Below are 16,112 nucleotides of genomic sequence, written 5' to 3'. Positions count from 1 at the left end.
ACGTTAACCTGCTCCGGCAGACAGAGAACAAGCTTACGATGTTTACGATGAAGCGTCTACAGTCAAAGTCTCCCAGTAGATTAGACCAATAAATGTGTGTCACGTGTACAGAGAGTGCACTGTACATCTTAAAAATAATGACACGAGGCAAAAAACCTTCTGTAGCATCAGATTATATACACTACACTGGCATTCAACGGCGTCAATGGATAAATGGTAAACGTGAACGATACAATGTCGTAGGCTCTGTGTCCTCTCTCGGTAATGTAGAAGTCGATGTGCGCTAAAAAGAATTGGCAGCTAGAAAACTGCAAAATATGCATTTGAATTAAAGAGTGTGTCACACTGTATCAAGAGGGCTGCAGTTAAGAGAGTGGATAACAAAGAGCCACACGAGACGCAGATTTCAGTACTCAAAACACCCGAATCAACAAATCTGCCACACGACACCAGGAAAGCACAGACAAGGCATCACAACCTCCACGTTCTGAATGAACGTCTAAATAACTAAAAGAAGTTAACACTGCTGTCTAACTGGAGGTGCCAACATGCCATGATGACAAAATTGCCACAATGGTATATCCACAGACCGCAATGCTTATCTCAACTCTGTTTGCTGTTGTTATGTCACATAGCGATACAAGAGTTAAAACGACAGTAAGAATCAAACAAACGTATGGAGCCGCGGTGGTCTACGTGTCTGTCTGTCTGTCTGTGGCAGCGCTCATTACAGACGTGCAGATTCCTTATTAAGCTTCAGTTACCTTGTGCTACTGAGCCCTTTAAAGGATAACAGCAGTTTTAGCTTTTTATTTTCTCCCAGCATTAAGTCTTTTCAGTATCTTTTGATCTCTCCCTGAAACCCGATTTCAAACACACTGAAGAAACTTGGGGTGGCTGTTTGAGGAAGAAGCCCTGCGTGTGTAGCCGTTGTAGCGCCGCCGTTCACTGCACACTTTTGAACAGGCTGTCCCCAGACATGTATTTTCACCTTGGCTGACAGTAAATGCCAGCTTAACCGATTAAAAAAATAAAAGCGGTAGCCAATTTGATGAGCTTCAACTAAAGGAAAGTTAAGAAAAACATTGGCTACACATTAATATCAATATATTAATATGAGGGGGGACCCAAAAATGACCTGAAATATTTTTAAAACGTGTTTAATTTAATTATCTGTACAAACTACAATTAGTCTCCTTCAAAGTACTCTCCATTGGCGGAAATACACTTATCTAACCGTTTGTTCCATTGTTCCATTCGTCTGAAGTAATGCCCATTAATGCTCTGGTCGTTTCTTGTTTTACCTCTTCGACGTCAGCAAAATGCCTTCCTTTCAAGTCTTTTTTCACCCGAGGGAACAAAAAGAAATCACACGGAGCTAAATCCGGTGAGTAGGGCGGGTGGTTCAGGGTTGTCATACCGTTTCTTGCCAAAAATTGGCGAATGCTGAGAGCAGTGTGAGATGGAGCGTTGTCATGATGAAAGAACCAATCAGCAGTGTGAGATGGAGCGTTGTCATGATGAAAGAACCAATCAGCAGTGTGAGATGGAGCGTTGTCATGCTGAAAGAACCAATCAGCAGTGTGAGATGGAGCGTTGTCATGCTGAAAGAACCAATCGCCCGACTCCCACAAATCAGCGCGTTTCCTTCTCATACTGTTGCGCAAAACTACTTTTACAAAAAAATTCACTGAACACAAGCACAACCTTCCAGACTGATGGCACTTGGTAGACTGACTTGTGAGGAGTGTAACTAGATCGCCCTAGCGGCCCAACCACGTACTACAAGTACCAACCTAACAACAACAAAATTCCGGTTATTTTTGGGTCCCCCCTCATATATTTTTTTTTCCAAATAACTCTTTTATTTATAAGAAAGAAGCGCATACAAGAGCACACAATATAGTGAAGCACACCCTCACATGAGCACTACAGCAGTAAATCCATTGTGTTCCGTCATACAAAAAAGAAAACACGCAACCAACCGCCTTCTCCTTCCCACATCAGAGCGCTTTAGGACAAAAGCAGCCATCACAGCACGTCCTGCCATCTGTGGAAAAGACATTTGTAATATTGTGTGACAGTCTCACTGAGCCATTGGGAAACGACATGGCACAGGGTTAAAAGGGACAAGCTGCATGTAAAGGAAAGGCGTGCAGTCACAGAGCACTTAACGGGGGAAATGGGCGAATTAGGTCAGCACGGCTACCCCTCATTAGCAGCTAAGTGTGTCAATTAATGAAAAGCTAAGCTAAAGAATCAGCAGAGAAGAGCAGTCTAAGAATCTGAGAGTGAGGGGCCAGTGGCCCAGTGGAGGGAGTGAGGCGTGCTGTTGAGTTATGGAAGGAGCAGAGGGGATTGAGGGTGCTGGAGAACTCACTACGGTGACCGATGGAGGTCGAGGGGAGGCAGCCGGGCTCTCGGTGGGGACTGATGGAGGTGGCGGAGATGGAGCCAAGCACGCCGGGTTTGGTGGCTCACATCTCAGATCTGCTGAATGAACTCGGAGCCGAGGGGTTCACTGGTGTAAGGAACTATGTGATTGTGATTGTAAATATGGTATTTAGGGGATTTTCCACCCACTGCTCTGTTTTTATGGATTTATTTATTTATTGAAGATTTTTTTGATTTACACAGTGACACGTTTGCTTTTTAACAAACATGCACTTCTTCACTTTTGCCCCAGAACATTGTTGTTGCCTCCTCTCTGGTCCGAGTCCACCTCAGTTCATGAACTACAAGACGTCCCAAAAGTGGTTGGTGTCCATTGGCTGCGGGCTCAGGGCATCGCCTACTGGACGGGTGCACAACGTATTAAGGATGACAAAATGGATAAACAACTAGACACTTACATGCTTCTACATCTACCGAACTTGGAATTTGTATGCTAAAATGCTTGTTGTATATACTGTACATATGCTTATATACAGCGGGGAAAATAAGTACTGAACGCGTCAACATTTTTCTCAGTAAATATATTTCTAATGGGGCTATTGACATGAAATTTTCACCAGATGTTGGTAACAACCCAAGTAATCCACACATACAAAGAAATTGACACAGACAAGATCATAAATTACGTTATGTGTAATAAACTGTAATGACACGGGGCAATTAGTATTGAATACACGAAGAAAAGGAGGTGCAAAAAGGCATGGAAAGCCAGAAACCAGCTGAACTCTGTCAGTATTTAGAAAGCAATCATGCCCCCTATCAATGCAAATTAATACCAGCTGGTTTAGTCCTAATTGATGGCCTATAAAAAGGTTTCTCATTTCAAGGTGTCACACAAGAAGCTTCTCATGATGGGTAAAAGCAAAGAGCTCTCTCAAGACCTTCACAACCTTATTGTTACAAAAAATACTGATGTTACCGACATCTGGTGAAAATTTCATGTCAATAGCACCATTAGAAATATATTTACTGAGAAAAACTTTGACACGTTCAATATTTATTTTCCCCGCTGTAACTCCTTACTGAATTAAATCACATATTTAAGCAGAAAATTCTCCCTTTTCCACAATATTTGGAGTAAACACTCTGTGTTCATTGGATTTTAGTTCCCTTGCTTTTCTGCATCAAGACTTTTCATTTTAACTTTTGCTCTTGAAGTTGCTGTAGACCAAGTAACATATGTTGGTTCAGGTATAAAACCTGGCGACAGTAAATAAATTCCAGAAATATTTAAAATTTACCAAGAAATTAAGGTGGAGGAAATGGCACATGTGTTTACGTGCCAAAATGCTTTACGAAAATGAATGAATGCAATGATACGATTAAACACTCACACGTGTGCATCAGCCTTCATCTGTGTTTTGTATGCAGGCTGTCCAAATTGGAGTTTGCCGTGTGTGTTTATTACTGTCTACATATGCACCTGTGGTGTTATGGGTCCACAGCTCTCCCAGCAAAGGCCAGCAGTTTTATTTAAATAAATAATCACCGCGCTCACGGCTTAGGAGGGGTGTGGTGGCTGTAGTGAGCTGCAGGGTGATCTGCGGTGTGGGCGTTTCTCACCTAAGCACACAGGTGACAGACCGCCCACATCCGTGATTGCTCCTGGGGCTAATGCACTGCAGCTGCCATGTCCTCTCTGTGTGTATATATAGAGAAGCCCGAGACGGTTAGGAGAAGTACAAGAGGAAAAGGAAAGAAAGAAAGACGGAGGTTATGGAAGGAAGAAAGCAGGAAGCAAGAGAAAGAGAGAGAGTGCGCCGGTGCGAGTGAGTGAGCGAACGAGCGAGCGTGAATAGGCTCGCAGCAGCTGAACAGGCACCCTGGGTGTTAGGCCGACATCCCAGGTGCAGTAGTTGTTGTCGCTCCCGCAGAGTTTTATGAAGGACGGGAGTGACTGGAAGGTGGATGATTCTCCACGGATGACTGCGGGAATCATGACTTGGGAACGTAGTGTCCTCAACGTGAGAGCCTTGGCCGTTGGTGGATTTCCCAGGTCACTGTCACGGATAGCTGACCGGAGCCAAGGATCGGAAAGGCGACTGACAGTAGCAGTAGCAGAAGGAGATGGAAGATCAGCTGCGATGAGAGTGTCTCTCGTGTTGAGCAGCCCAGATGGGAGTAGCAGGGGAGCCGCCAGGGTAACCAAGGAGCACCGGGTTTGTCTTTTGTTTTTAAAGATTGCTTCCTGTGACATTTTACCTCGTTGTTTTTAGAGTGTTTTTCTATTTATTGGTTTTTAACCTTCACGTTTCGTTTTAAGGATTATTTATTTATTGAACATTGCACTACTGCACTTTGTTTGAACATTTGATTTATCTTTGAATAAAAGCACTTAGCACTTTTAAACCATCCCCTTGCTCATTGCTATTGCCTCACTGTCTAGCTCATCGGTGACATTACCGACGATGTTGGGTTCGAGGGCTCCCTAACATCCGATGGGAGCACGGAGCCGAACCAGCATCGTCACAGCACCTCATTCGTCTCCACATGTTGTGCAGTTTTATCCCATACATGTTGTGATTCACAGCACATAAAATCAGCAAAGGTGTGAGGCCTATGAAATGGCCAGAATCCTAGTAAGTCTGCCCAGATTCGGTACACACCAAAGCAGCGTTAGGTGCCAACTTCACTGGCCGGCTTCAGCCTAAGACAATTTGGGCTTTGAACTCAAAAGTACAAAAATAAGCTACCAGAAATATTTTAAATGTTCCAAGAAGAAGAGGATTACCATCAACCCCTGGCTTGTGCAGTAAATGGCAAATAAAAGAATCTTTACTTAAGAAATATTTTATTATCAGAAATGCAGAAAAAAAGAAAAAAAATATTACACATTTCATAAAGGCAAAATGATGCGCCTAAAATGTAATCTGCAGTCATCAAGACTTCTGGGAAAACAGGTCACTTTAACAGCCTGCCTTTATAGGCGGGGGGCGGTTCCTTAGCGGTGAGGTATGGGTGGCCCCGCCCCTTGGGGATCTAGCCACAAAACACATGGAACACAAGAGAGACAGAAGTCCAGATTATGCACATAGAAACCAAATAATAGATAAATAAAATGAATAGGGCATACATAATTAGACAAATAATAAATACAAATAACAATTTAAACCAACAACAAAAAAAAAAGAAATTTAAGCATAAGCCAGGGGAGGAACCTGGGCTTAAATGTAAGAGTATGCTGCTTGGGAATATTTGGGTGACATTCAAATTTGTGACATCTAAAGTGTCATCTGTGAGCTGTACGCACACATAAGGAGGAGGCCCAACGTGTCCTCAAATCCATTAAAACAACAGTGAAGAGAAGCCAAGCTCTTTTAGAGCAGCACTGGTGTCTTCACTGAGTTAGACAGTGAGTCTTGTGAGAGCCAAGTATTGTTGGGTACTATGAGTGACATTTTTACAGAATGTGATCCCATCTGGTGTTACTCCAAATGTTCATGCCATAGGACTTGGGGTGATCTTAAATACCAGGCGATCTGAAAGACTTACAAAAACATGTTAGTCCAAAATGGTCTGCGCAGAGCGCACTCGCATAACATGGGCTCTAGCCCTATGGACAATGTTCATCATGCAGACCCTGTCCTGGATTTGTGTGCATGAACTCCATTTTTTGGCTGAATTATTGGATAATTATAGCACAAACTGAAGGTGAATGAATTTCCTGAACAGCCGAGCTCCATTCCTTATCTGAAATTTGAATAGAAAGATCCTTTTTCCGTTGTCTTAAGGTGGACATCTAGGGATAAATTCCTCGATTTGTTGTCAAAACCTAGAAGTTCTAACTGTATCTTCATCAGAACCAACTTAGATAACTTTAGCAATCAAAACTGGTGGTTAGGAAAGGTTAGGAAAATGAAGCAAATGACTTCTCACAACATGTCTAACTTGGGTTTCTGGGAGATCACATGGACATGATGGCAGTCCAACAGATGCACAGAAAAGGTTCTACAGGCCTGAATACCCAACAGGCTGAAGAAGGCTGGTGTTCTGTGTTAGCCGAGGTAACTCCCCTGCCTTATGTTTAAATGTCGTTTTTTGACTTGTTGTTTATTATAATATTTTTATTTTGGTTTATTATGTATCTAATTATGTATTTTTTATATCAGATGTGTTTAATATTGTTTCTATGTGCTTCGATTTGTTTTCAGATGTTCCTTCTATTTTGTGTGTTCCTTCCCAAAGAAGCACTCCCTCTGGTTCATCACCGTTACATAAACGCTGATGGGAACTGGCAGCCCCTCGCCGTTCACTGAATGTGTTGGTGGTTTGCCGAGTTCTCCTTGTCTTTATTGCTCCTTTGGTTTTGCTGGGACTATTGGTTACTATTTTAAGGATTAATATTTTTGGCTATAAGTATTGAGACTTGTCTTTTATGCAACTCTTTTTTTGGTTGTTGTGCATTTAGTTATCTCTTCCAATTTTTGTACGAACTCTTCAATTTTATACAGATTTCTTGTGGACTTGTCTCTATCCCAGCTGGAGTTTTTACACTTCTCCCCCCAGAGACACATACTTCAAGCTGTTGATACTGTTGGCTATTCCTTTTTTGAATGTAAACGTCCATTTCATGTCCATTTCGTGGCCTAGTGAGGCCTTTATATTATTTTTTTTGTTCTTTATTTCGCCTTATACAATTTCTTGTATTAGGAATTTGTTAGTTTTTGCATACCCCTTGGGGTCAGAGCGCAGGGTCAACCATTGTACAGCGCCCCTGGAGCAATTACAGGTTAAGGGCCTTGCTCCAGGGCCCAGCAGAGTAGGATCTCTTTTGGCAGTGATGGGGATTCGAACTGGCAACCTTCGGGATACCAGCACAGATCCTGAGCCTCAGAGCCACCACTCTGCCCTACATTTAGCCTCTCATTTTCCTAGAGCCAGCCCTACCTGTTTTGTGGGCTATTTTTGAAGGCCTCGCCCTTTTCTATGCTATGGAGCCAGAACATCTATAACCGCGACAATATGTGGTTACAGCCAGTAAGAGCTTCCCTGCTTTAAACAGCTGTATGTTCTGCAGCCACTCTTGAAAATGTATGGTTTTCTTGTTGCCCTTCTGTGTCCCAGTAAATGGCCGACCTCCCAACGGCACTGAGACTTCCTGCTGCTCTTCTGCCACCAACGTCTGGTGATTTTGCTCACCTTCTAACCTTGGAGGATGGCGTCGACCTGATGTGCAACCAAGGAACTCAATGAGAAAGCCAACAGAAATTCTGCTCATTCATGAGTTATTTGAGTAAAAGACACATAAACTGCAGAACATTCATTCTGTCCGTGAAAATATGATATTAAAATGTTTCTCAGCCATCACTACAAATTATAAAAGTTAAGTAACATACAAAAAATATCATTTGTGGGTGGATTATTCTTTTAAAGGGACATAATGTTTCTTAAATTACATATAAACTAGTGTAGAGAAAAGCCAAGCAAAATGACACCTTTTATTGGCTAACTAGAAAGATTACAATATGCAAGCTTTTGAGGCAACTCAGGCCCCTTCTTCAGGCAAGATGTTTACATGTTTGCATATTGTAATCTTTCTAGTTAGCCAATAAAAGGTGTCATTTTGCTTGGCTTTTCTCTACATTCATAATGGCTAACACGGTACAGCACCCTAGTACTACAGATATAAACTAGTGGAAAACATTGAAGCCTCACTGGTCTTTAAAAATGATTAAAAAAAAAATCAAAAAGGTGGCCTGCAGACATTCAATGGCATTCACTCTGAAGGTGGGACACCAAATGCACAACACTTACCCATGAAGTCAGGGAAGTAGTCCGCTAAATGGGAATACTTGATTTTCTCTTCCAAAATGTCCGTCTTGTTAAGGAACAAAATAACTGATGACATCTGGAACCAGGGGTATGTGATGATTGTTTTGAAAAGTGCTTTGCTCTCTTCCATTCGATTCTAGTCATAAAAAGAAAAAATCAACATGAATGTCATTGAAGATTTGCATGTCATTGTTTTCTTTTTGTTCTCCCTGCTCTCTTATTTAATTTGACTTTATCGTGTTTTTTGAACTACTGCCCTCAAATTCACCCTAAAGACGGCCGTGGCTGGCCTCTGGGACTGCTGCCTTTTACCCCTTGGAGGTTTTCCGGTTATCCAACAGAATCCCCAATGTAACAGCCCATTACGACTTTGGAAATTGTAGAGAGTTCATTAACTGGAAATATATCAAGAGTATTTTCTGAATTGTTGCAGTTAAATACAAATTTATGACTTTTTAATGTTGCTGAAGTTTCCTGTTTTACCTACAGTACCACAAGACAAGCCCTGAAGTATCGAAATGCAATGACTGTGGACATAACCCATTCCAAATGTGAAGAAATGATAAATGTATTAAAACAGTAAAATGATTATCAGTAATGAGACACCACCACGTCAAATGAAGGTGCACTTACTGTTCGGTTTCCACTTCAGTCACGTTATTTGTAGCAAAAAAAAAAAAGAAGTTATTTAGGTTAGTAGTGGGCAAAACAGGCGCTGATTTGGTGCCCCAGATGAAATTCTTCCTCTGGTTAGGATTTTGAGAAAATTGTTTTACTTGTCTGCTAAAAAAAGACTGGAAAACTTGATAAAACACAAAACGTGTATACAAAAAAAAAACAAGAAACGTGATCTTCTCTCACCGTATTTATATCTTAAAGGGGGTGTCTTTGTTTTAGGACTTGTATGTAAATTGTGTGTGATAAGTAACCCGACCCCTTTAAGAAACTACCCAGAGTGCTGTGCGGTTCAACCTGATTGGCAAGTTGATGCAAACAGAAAGATGTGTGCTGTGCTCACTTGACAGCACCATGATGCGTGAGTGACACAGAAGCTGCACTTGTATCGGCGAGCGGCGAGTTCAGATGCAATCTCTGCACTTTTTTTTCATTTTCCCTTCTGGACATTAGATAGCTTCTCTTCTGTTTGTGAGGTCCTCGTCGCTGCACTCTATGAACTGTTCTTCAAGATGAACGTTCATTGGTTGTCAGCTGTCATACACACTGAGCCCACCACTACAACTAAAAACAAAATTGAAGAGTTTGATTTTGTTGAGGTGAGTAAAGCACTACTTGAAGCGAGTCATTGGGTACGTCACATTACAGGACTGGTCTCACGGGAGCGTGACGCCAACTACCTCCTACTCGCTAAGATTACGTAAATGAAGGCTACAACTGAAAATTTCTGGAAAGATCGTCAAAAATGACATAAGCCAAAGCATACAAATATTCAACTCAAAATTATATATCGAGCCCATCTGTCTCGCTTAAAACTGTCCAAAATATTTCCAGGGCAGGATCCAACCTGCGAACGCTGCAACCAAGCTCCTGCCTCACTGGGTCACATGTTCTGGGCCTGCACCAAACTAACATCATTTTGGACCAAAATTTTTACGTGCCTCTCAGACAGCCTTGGTATCACAATCCCTCCTAACCCACTAACAGCTGTGTTCGGTGTTCTTCCAGATGGACTTGAAGTAGAGAAGGACAAGCAAACGGTGACTGCATTCACTACACTTTTGGCACGCAGACTTATTTTGTTGAATTGGAAGAATCCTAATTCTCCTCTAATAAGTCAGTGGGAAACCGATGTTTTATATTATTTGAAATTGGAAAAAATCAAATTCTCAGTTAGAGGATCTGTACAGTTTTCAAAACCTGGCAGGATCTAATTAATATTATTTTAGAATAAGAAGAGGTAATTATCTCCGCATTTCTTTTTCTTCTCCATTTATCTTTATTGCCCTATTAAACTCAATAATTTAGGTATGTTTACAAGCTTTAAGTATTACTTCTTTGGCCATGCTCTCCTTCTGAGGGGTGGGGTTTGATTTGTATTCAATCCTATTTTTTGTAAAAATTGATCTATTTGTACGGAATGATTACAATAAAATTAATACAATATTAAAAAAAAAAATGACATAAGCCGTTAGAGAGTGGTGAATATCTGTAAACAAATCAACTCTGTGCTGTGGATTTGACAGGACGAGTGGCGGTAAGAAAGCCATTCCTTAAAGGACAAAACAGGGCCTTGAAATACCAGCTGTAGACTACTGCGGACTGCATACAGTGTCCTCTTCATGGAAGAATCTGAGACTTTTTCACCCACAGCTTTAGCTGTGCATGAAGCTGTTGTGCTATGAGGCGCCAATCAAGTAAGCTGGCGACCCTCAGTAACTTGTCTTCTGATTGGCTTGTGACTTTTGGTCTGCCAGATCTCTTCCTTTCAGAGTTTCTTCCAGTTTCCATTTGCCTTTGGATTGTGTAGCACACCACTGGACTCACTGACACTTGGATTTCTTTTGCGGTTTCCCTAAAAGCCTACAGATCTAAGGATAATAATCTCATTTCATTTGTTAATTGCCATTTTCTTGCTATTATCACTAGAATTTACAACTTTCTACAGTGTAACAATGTCCAAGTAGTGCTTTGGTGGGTGTAGTAACACAGCCTGCCCCAACTCAGCTTTAGGACAAACTGAGGGTATTTAAGTAATCAACAGAAATTAGGACACCTGTGCAAATTGTTTGCTTCAACTTGCAAGGCTTAATTTACTTTAATTGTTGCAGAACATCTGTAGGTTGCAACTCTGAAGATGGCCTACTTGTAATATTCTGATATTTCCTTTTTTTCAGTTTTTGCTAACCTAAACTTTACATTTAAACCTCTCACAGTTTACTTCTTACCTTTTTACCATTTTAGGCCATTCATTGCATTTCAACTGCTTAAATTTGAAGAAAAACTGAAGTGTTCTGAAATTTTTGACCAGTAATGTAAATACATGGATGAGGGACGCCTTCCTTAGACTGCGTGGTTTGTAGTCAAACCTTCTTGCAACTATCCAGTTTAACTAGTATGAATTTCTTTATTTTAATATATTCCTGTTCATCAGGGTGCCAGGGAGTGGCAATGTGTTGTATGTTGGTTGGAAATGCAAGTAAGAATTTCATTGCACTCTATTAATACAACAATTACAGCTAGAAATGTTGTAGCAGTGCCACTAAATAAGAACTGCATCTCCCAGCAGTCCTTTCAGGGGCTACTGGGGTCAAAGGAGGTTAAAAGGAGGGCAGAGGGCAAAAGGAGGAGAGTTTTTTTTTGTTGTTGTACATGTTATGTTGCATTTCTCTGTCGTTCTCCCTGCTGTTTAACTGAACCATATTTAATCATTGTGTCCTGGACTGTATTTGTTTGTTGAGGTCTGGTTCGTCTGTCTACCTGTGTTCTGAGGACTGCGTTTGGATTTCATTTGCTTTCCTGAAAGAAAAGGAGCGCTCCTGAACAATCCATCTGACTTCGTCCTTTCAGCAGCTACCGGTAGGACTGTGTTTTCCTTCACCCTTTCAGCCTACAGATTGCTGAACTTAGTTTCGTCACCTCCCATTTTTCATCCGGTTTGGTTTTCATGGACTTTGCTGTTTGGTGTTTGTGTATATATGTTAAATATAATATCGCCGAAGGGATCAGGGGTGGTATTACTGTTTTCATTTAGTTAATTTTATTTAATTATATTCTTAATTGTTTACCCTTCCCATTGTGCGTTATTGGTCTCTGTAGAGAGTGTGTGTGGGTCGATCCAAGGCTGGGGACGTTCCTGGGGTCTCCTCTATTAAAATAAATAAATCGAATCTTAGCGCCCCCTGACCGCTACAATGTAACTTTACTGAAAATTCTGCTCAAGTTCATTTAATCTTCTGGGCCTTCCTTCCTTGATGGACTCGGCTAATGAGGTTTGAAGTGAGCGCCTCCTTCAAGGTCACGACTGCACCAAACTTGACAAGCTCTCACCTCATTGTCACACTCGGCCAGGATCTGGTCGTATTCACTTAGCGCAACAAGAAAGATGATGGAAGTAACATTTTCAAAACAGTGTATCCACTTCCTCCGTTCCGAGCGCTGTCCACCCACGTCTACCATTCTGCAACAGGAAAAAAAAAAAAAAGATGATAATGGCAACCTGGGAATGAATGCTTGACAAGCTCAGGGTCTCTTATAGCGCTGCCCATGAGTGTGGAGTTGAATTCATTTAATAAAAAGCTACAGTACATGTTCAGATTCTACGACAGTTAGACAGAGACAGAGAAATTTGGCTTTTTACAGAAACTCTTTAAATAAATAAATACATAAACAGATTGAAAAAATAAATAAATAAACAAACACACACATGTTAAGGTCTGAATATACTGTACACCAGAATGGCTAAAACGAAAGTATAACTCCTGCCTTGGCTGTCCCAGTGCCAGTGAGGCATTGTGCAGACGTATCGCTGTTGGTATGAAGGAGCCCCCGTAGCGTTTCTTGACACACTTGTGTTGATGTTTTGGCCAAAATGTTTCAGATGTTAGCCATAGAAGTGACCCCACATAATTAAACATACTCAACCTCTGAACATGTATCCAATTAAGAAAATGAAGAAATAACACATTCATGATAGACGTCCATCCTCTAGTCTAGAGTACCTTGTCTAATCGCTGTAGGCCCCCAGCAGAAGCCCATTTCCACCATGGAGTGGCTGAGAAGTCTTTCCAGCAATCGGCATTCTTCATTTATTTTTACGTATGTATCTGCCCTTACAAAACAGACCAGTTTGCTGGCCCTCCTCATAGGTCTGAGCACTCATCTTTCTTATTGGGGTCACATGTGGCGCACCAGAAGGCTGGTGTCTGACGCGCAGGAGCATCAATGTGTCTGCATTCCTCTTCCTTACTTTCAATGCCGCAGACCCAGAAGTGGATGGCTGATTTGCTAGTGGTGACTTAGAAAGGGTCCCTGGGTCAACCCCAAGCTTAGAAGGACACGTCTCATTCTGCACTGAACTTTTACAACTCACTCACACGAGAACGTGCAGTGTGACTGAGCGGCCACTGGCCCTGTGCCCTTTCATCCAGTTAATGGAGAGCCAGCCCGGGTCTCCAACTCTTTTTGATTTCTTTTACAAATTTTCATCCACTCTCTTGTACTTTCTACACACCCACGTCTAACGCTGTCACTCCTTGTGTTTTCAGTTAGTTTCTGTGTGGACATTTTGTTCATTTTCAAACACATTCTTACCTGAAGATGACATTTTCTAAATTGAACGGGTATTCTATAATTCCTGTTGTGGGCACACGGACTCGAAGCACATCCTGCTGGTTAGGCACATATGATGGAGAAGCAATCCGGTCGATGTCTACAATGTAACTGAAAGACAAAGAAAATGAGTCAGCTATGTCGCAAGAAGAGCTCAGCAAAGGCCAATACCCAAATCAAAGAGCTCGGCTCCAGCTGGCCTGTGTCTGTTATTTGGCTCCTGTGACTGTTCAGTCTATTCTGCCATGTCTGCATAAGCGGCACCCATGAAGGAGCATCACAGCATGAAATATGTCACTTAGAGCTAAACGTTAGGCCGCCATTGTGACAATAAAGACTGCCCGCATTATATAAAGGGTAATGAAAACCACTGCATTGTGACTGAAATTGGGGACAGCATCTTATTTTAATATAGATATGTTTTTGAGCAAGATGTTCAAATTTGTCTCAACGCCAAATTTAAGAATTCATTTTGAGCATTGTCCATGATCAAAGCAGTTGCTTATTTTACATTTTTTAACTTAATAACAGAAATAATCACAATTTGAGTGTTGTCTATATGTGCAGCGGCCCTCATTGAAATGCCAAATATGCTCATCCTCACCCGTCAATGTCAAAGAAGGAAGAGAGCATGGAATGTCTGGTGTGTCTGTGAATCGAGCAGCTTCAGTATATGCCAGTACTGGGTCAAAGGGACGACACTCATTACGACTTGCATTAGCTAAACGATTGGGGGGGGGGGGGGGGTTCTACTGGTAGAAACTACCAGAGTGGTAAAATCTGTCGTGCTACAGGATAAAAAAACTGGAGAAACCCTACAACTTTGCTTTCCACTAGCGCCTTTGCCATCCTCCTGTTTAATAAATGCACTGTTCCATAAAAGTGGTGCACGACTCCGCTCCTCAATGGGTGAAGCCAACCCCAGAAGTGTTTTACTGTGAATGCCAGGGTCCCTTTTATAAAGTAGGGGACTAAAATAGCAAAGAGGGACTGCACTTCCCCCAGCTGTGAATGTGAGGGCACTGCAGCACAAACGGAGAATCACCTGCAAGCTCTCTTCACTCTAGCAGACACTAGCAGACTCGCACTTTTTATTATGAAACCATCACTGGAAATGTTTATTAAAGGTGAATCTTTTAAATAATTAAATGATCTGCCACTCAAAGGATCTGGAACTGAAATAAACGGCCTATGCTGCAATCACATATATCCTCCAGTGAGAAGGAGTTGGTGAATGCTGTAAAATATTTAAAAATGCAAATACCAAAACAATCTTAATACAGGTAGTCATCGACTTAAGACCTACGCATCTTTACGACCATTCGACTTACGACTGCTACTGCGTCTCACGGGCAAATAACGCCAGCTCCATAGGCCGTGACTCTTGCATCTGGATCTCAGTTTATCACCTGCAGCAGTTTCGACTATGTTCAGTTACATTTGTCTTACAATTACAGGAAAAAGACAATTGATCTCGACATAAAAAAGAAGGTGATCAAGCAGCATGAGGGAGGAAAGAAAGTGAATGCGATCGCATGTGACACTAAGTTATCCCATTGTAACCGGCGTTCACCACGCACACTGTACTGATGCACACTGGCTTTGAATCACGTTAACGTCTGAATCTTCTGTGTTGTGACTCGTGATGTGCCGCTTTGTGCGAACCGCCATGAAGGGGTCATGAAACCTCACTGAACTCCTTTATCTGTTAACGGTTATTATTAACAGGCTGCAATGTTAAAACAGAAAACATATGAGTGCTCAAACTCTGCTGGTACAACTCCTAACATCACAGTTAACGCAATGAACTCTGGGAGAGGCTAACACTGGTGATGTAACACCACACAACCAAAGAAAGCTGTTAAAGGTTACAGTAATAATAAAACAAAATAATAATAAAATAAAATAAATTATTTACTAAAGGAGATAGAAAATCTACAAAATGTCCTGAGAACTAACTTCTAACTAGCTAACTTCTCTAGCGCCTTCAACACAATCCAACTTCTGCTCCTCAGGGACAAGCTGACAGAGATGGGAGTTGATTCATACCTGGTGGTATGGATCGTGGACTATCTTACAGACAGACCTCAGTATGTGGGTCTCGGGAACTACAGGTCTGACATTGTGGTCAGCAGCACAGGAGCGCCGTAGGGGACTGTACTTTCTCCGGTCCTGTTCAGCCGATATACATCGGACTTCCAACACAACTCGGAGTCCTGCCATGTGCAAAAGTTCGCTGACGACACTGCTATCGTGTACTGCATCAGGAATGGGCAGGAGGAGGAGTATAGGAACCTAATCAAGGACTTTGTTAAATGGTGTGACTCAAACCACCTACAACTGAACACCAGCAAAACCAAGGAGCTGGTGGTGGATTTTAGGAGGCCCAGGCCCCTCATGGACCCCGTGATCTTCAGAGGTGACTGTGTGCAGAGGGTGCAGACCTATAAATACCTGGGAGTGCAGCTGGATGATAAATTAGACTGGACTGCCAATACTGATGCTCTGTGTAAGAAAGGACAGAGCCGACTATACTTCCTTAGAAGGCTGGCGTCCTTCAACATCTGCAATAGGATGCTGCAGATGTTCTATCAGATGGT

At 41.9% G+C, this 16,112-nt stretch overlaps 2 protein-coding genes across 3 annotated transcripts in view; both read right to left on the bottom strand.

Moving 5' to 3' along the window:
- Nucleotides 1–16,112, bottom strand: part of LOC114652196 (guanine nucleotide-binding protein G(q) subunit alpha) — a 634,881-nt gene that overhangs the window by 134,071 nt on the left and 484,698 nt on the right. The window lies entirely within an intron of this gene.
- Nucleotides 1–16,112, bottom strand: part of LOC114652197 (guanine nucleotide-binding protein subunit alpha-14-like) — a 169,094-nt gene that overhangs the window by 1,087 nt on the left and 151,895 nt on the right. Inside the window, exons 4-6 of the mRNA XM_028802444.2 lie at nucleotides 13,495–13,623; nucleotides 12,232–12,361; nucleotides 8,209–8,362 (exon numbers count right to left, since the gene is read on the bottom strand). Coding sequence (XP_028658277.1) covers nucleotides 8,209–8,362; nucleotides 12,232–12,361; nucleotides 13,495–13,623 — 413 coding nt within the window. The remainder of the gene's footprint in view (nucleotides 1–8,208; nucleotides 8,363–12,231; nucleotides 12,362–13,494; nucleotides 13,624–16,112) is intronic.

Source organism: Erpetoichthys calabaricus, chromosome 5 (genome assembly GCF_900747795.2).
Source record: "Erpetoichthys calabaricus chromosome 5, fErpCal1.3, whole genome shotgun sequence".
In the NCBI taxonomy this organism is placed as follows: Eukaryota; Metazoa; Chordata; class Cladistia; order Polypteriformes; family Polypteridae; genus Erpetoichthys; species Erpetoichthys calabaricus.
This window is presented reverse-complemented; position numbering and strand designations above follow the sequence as displayed.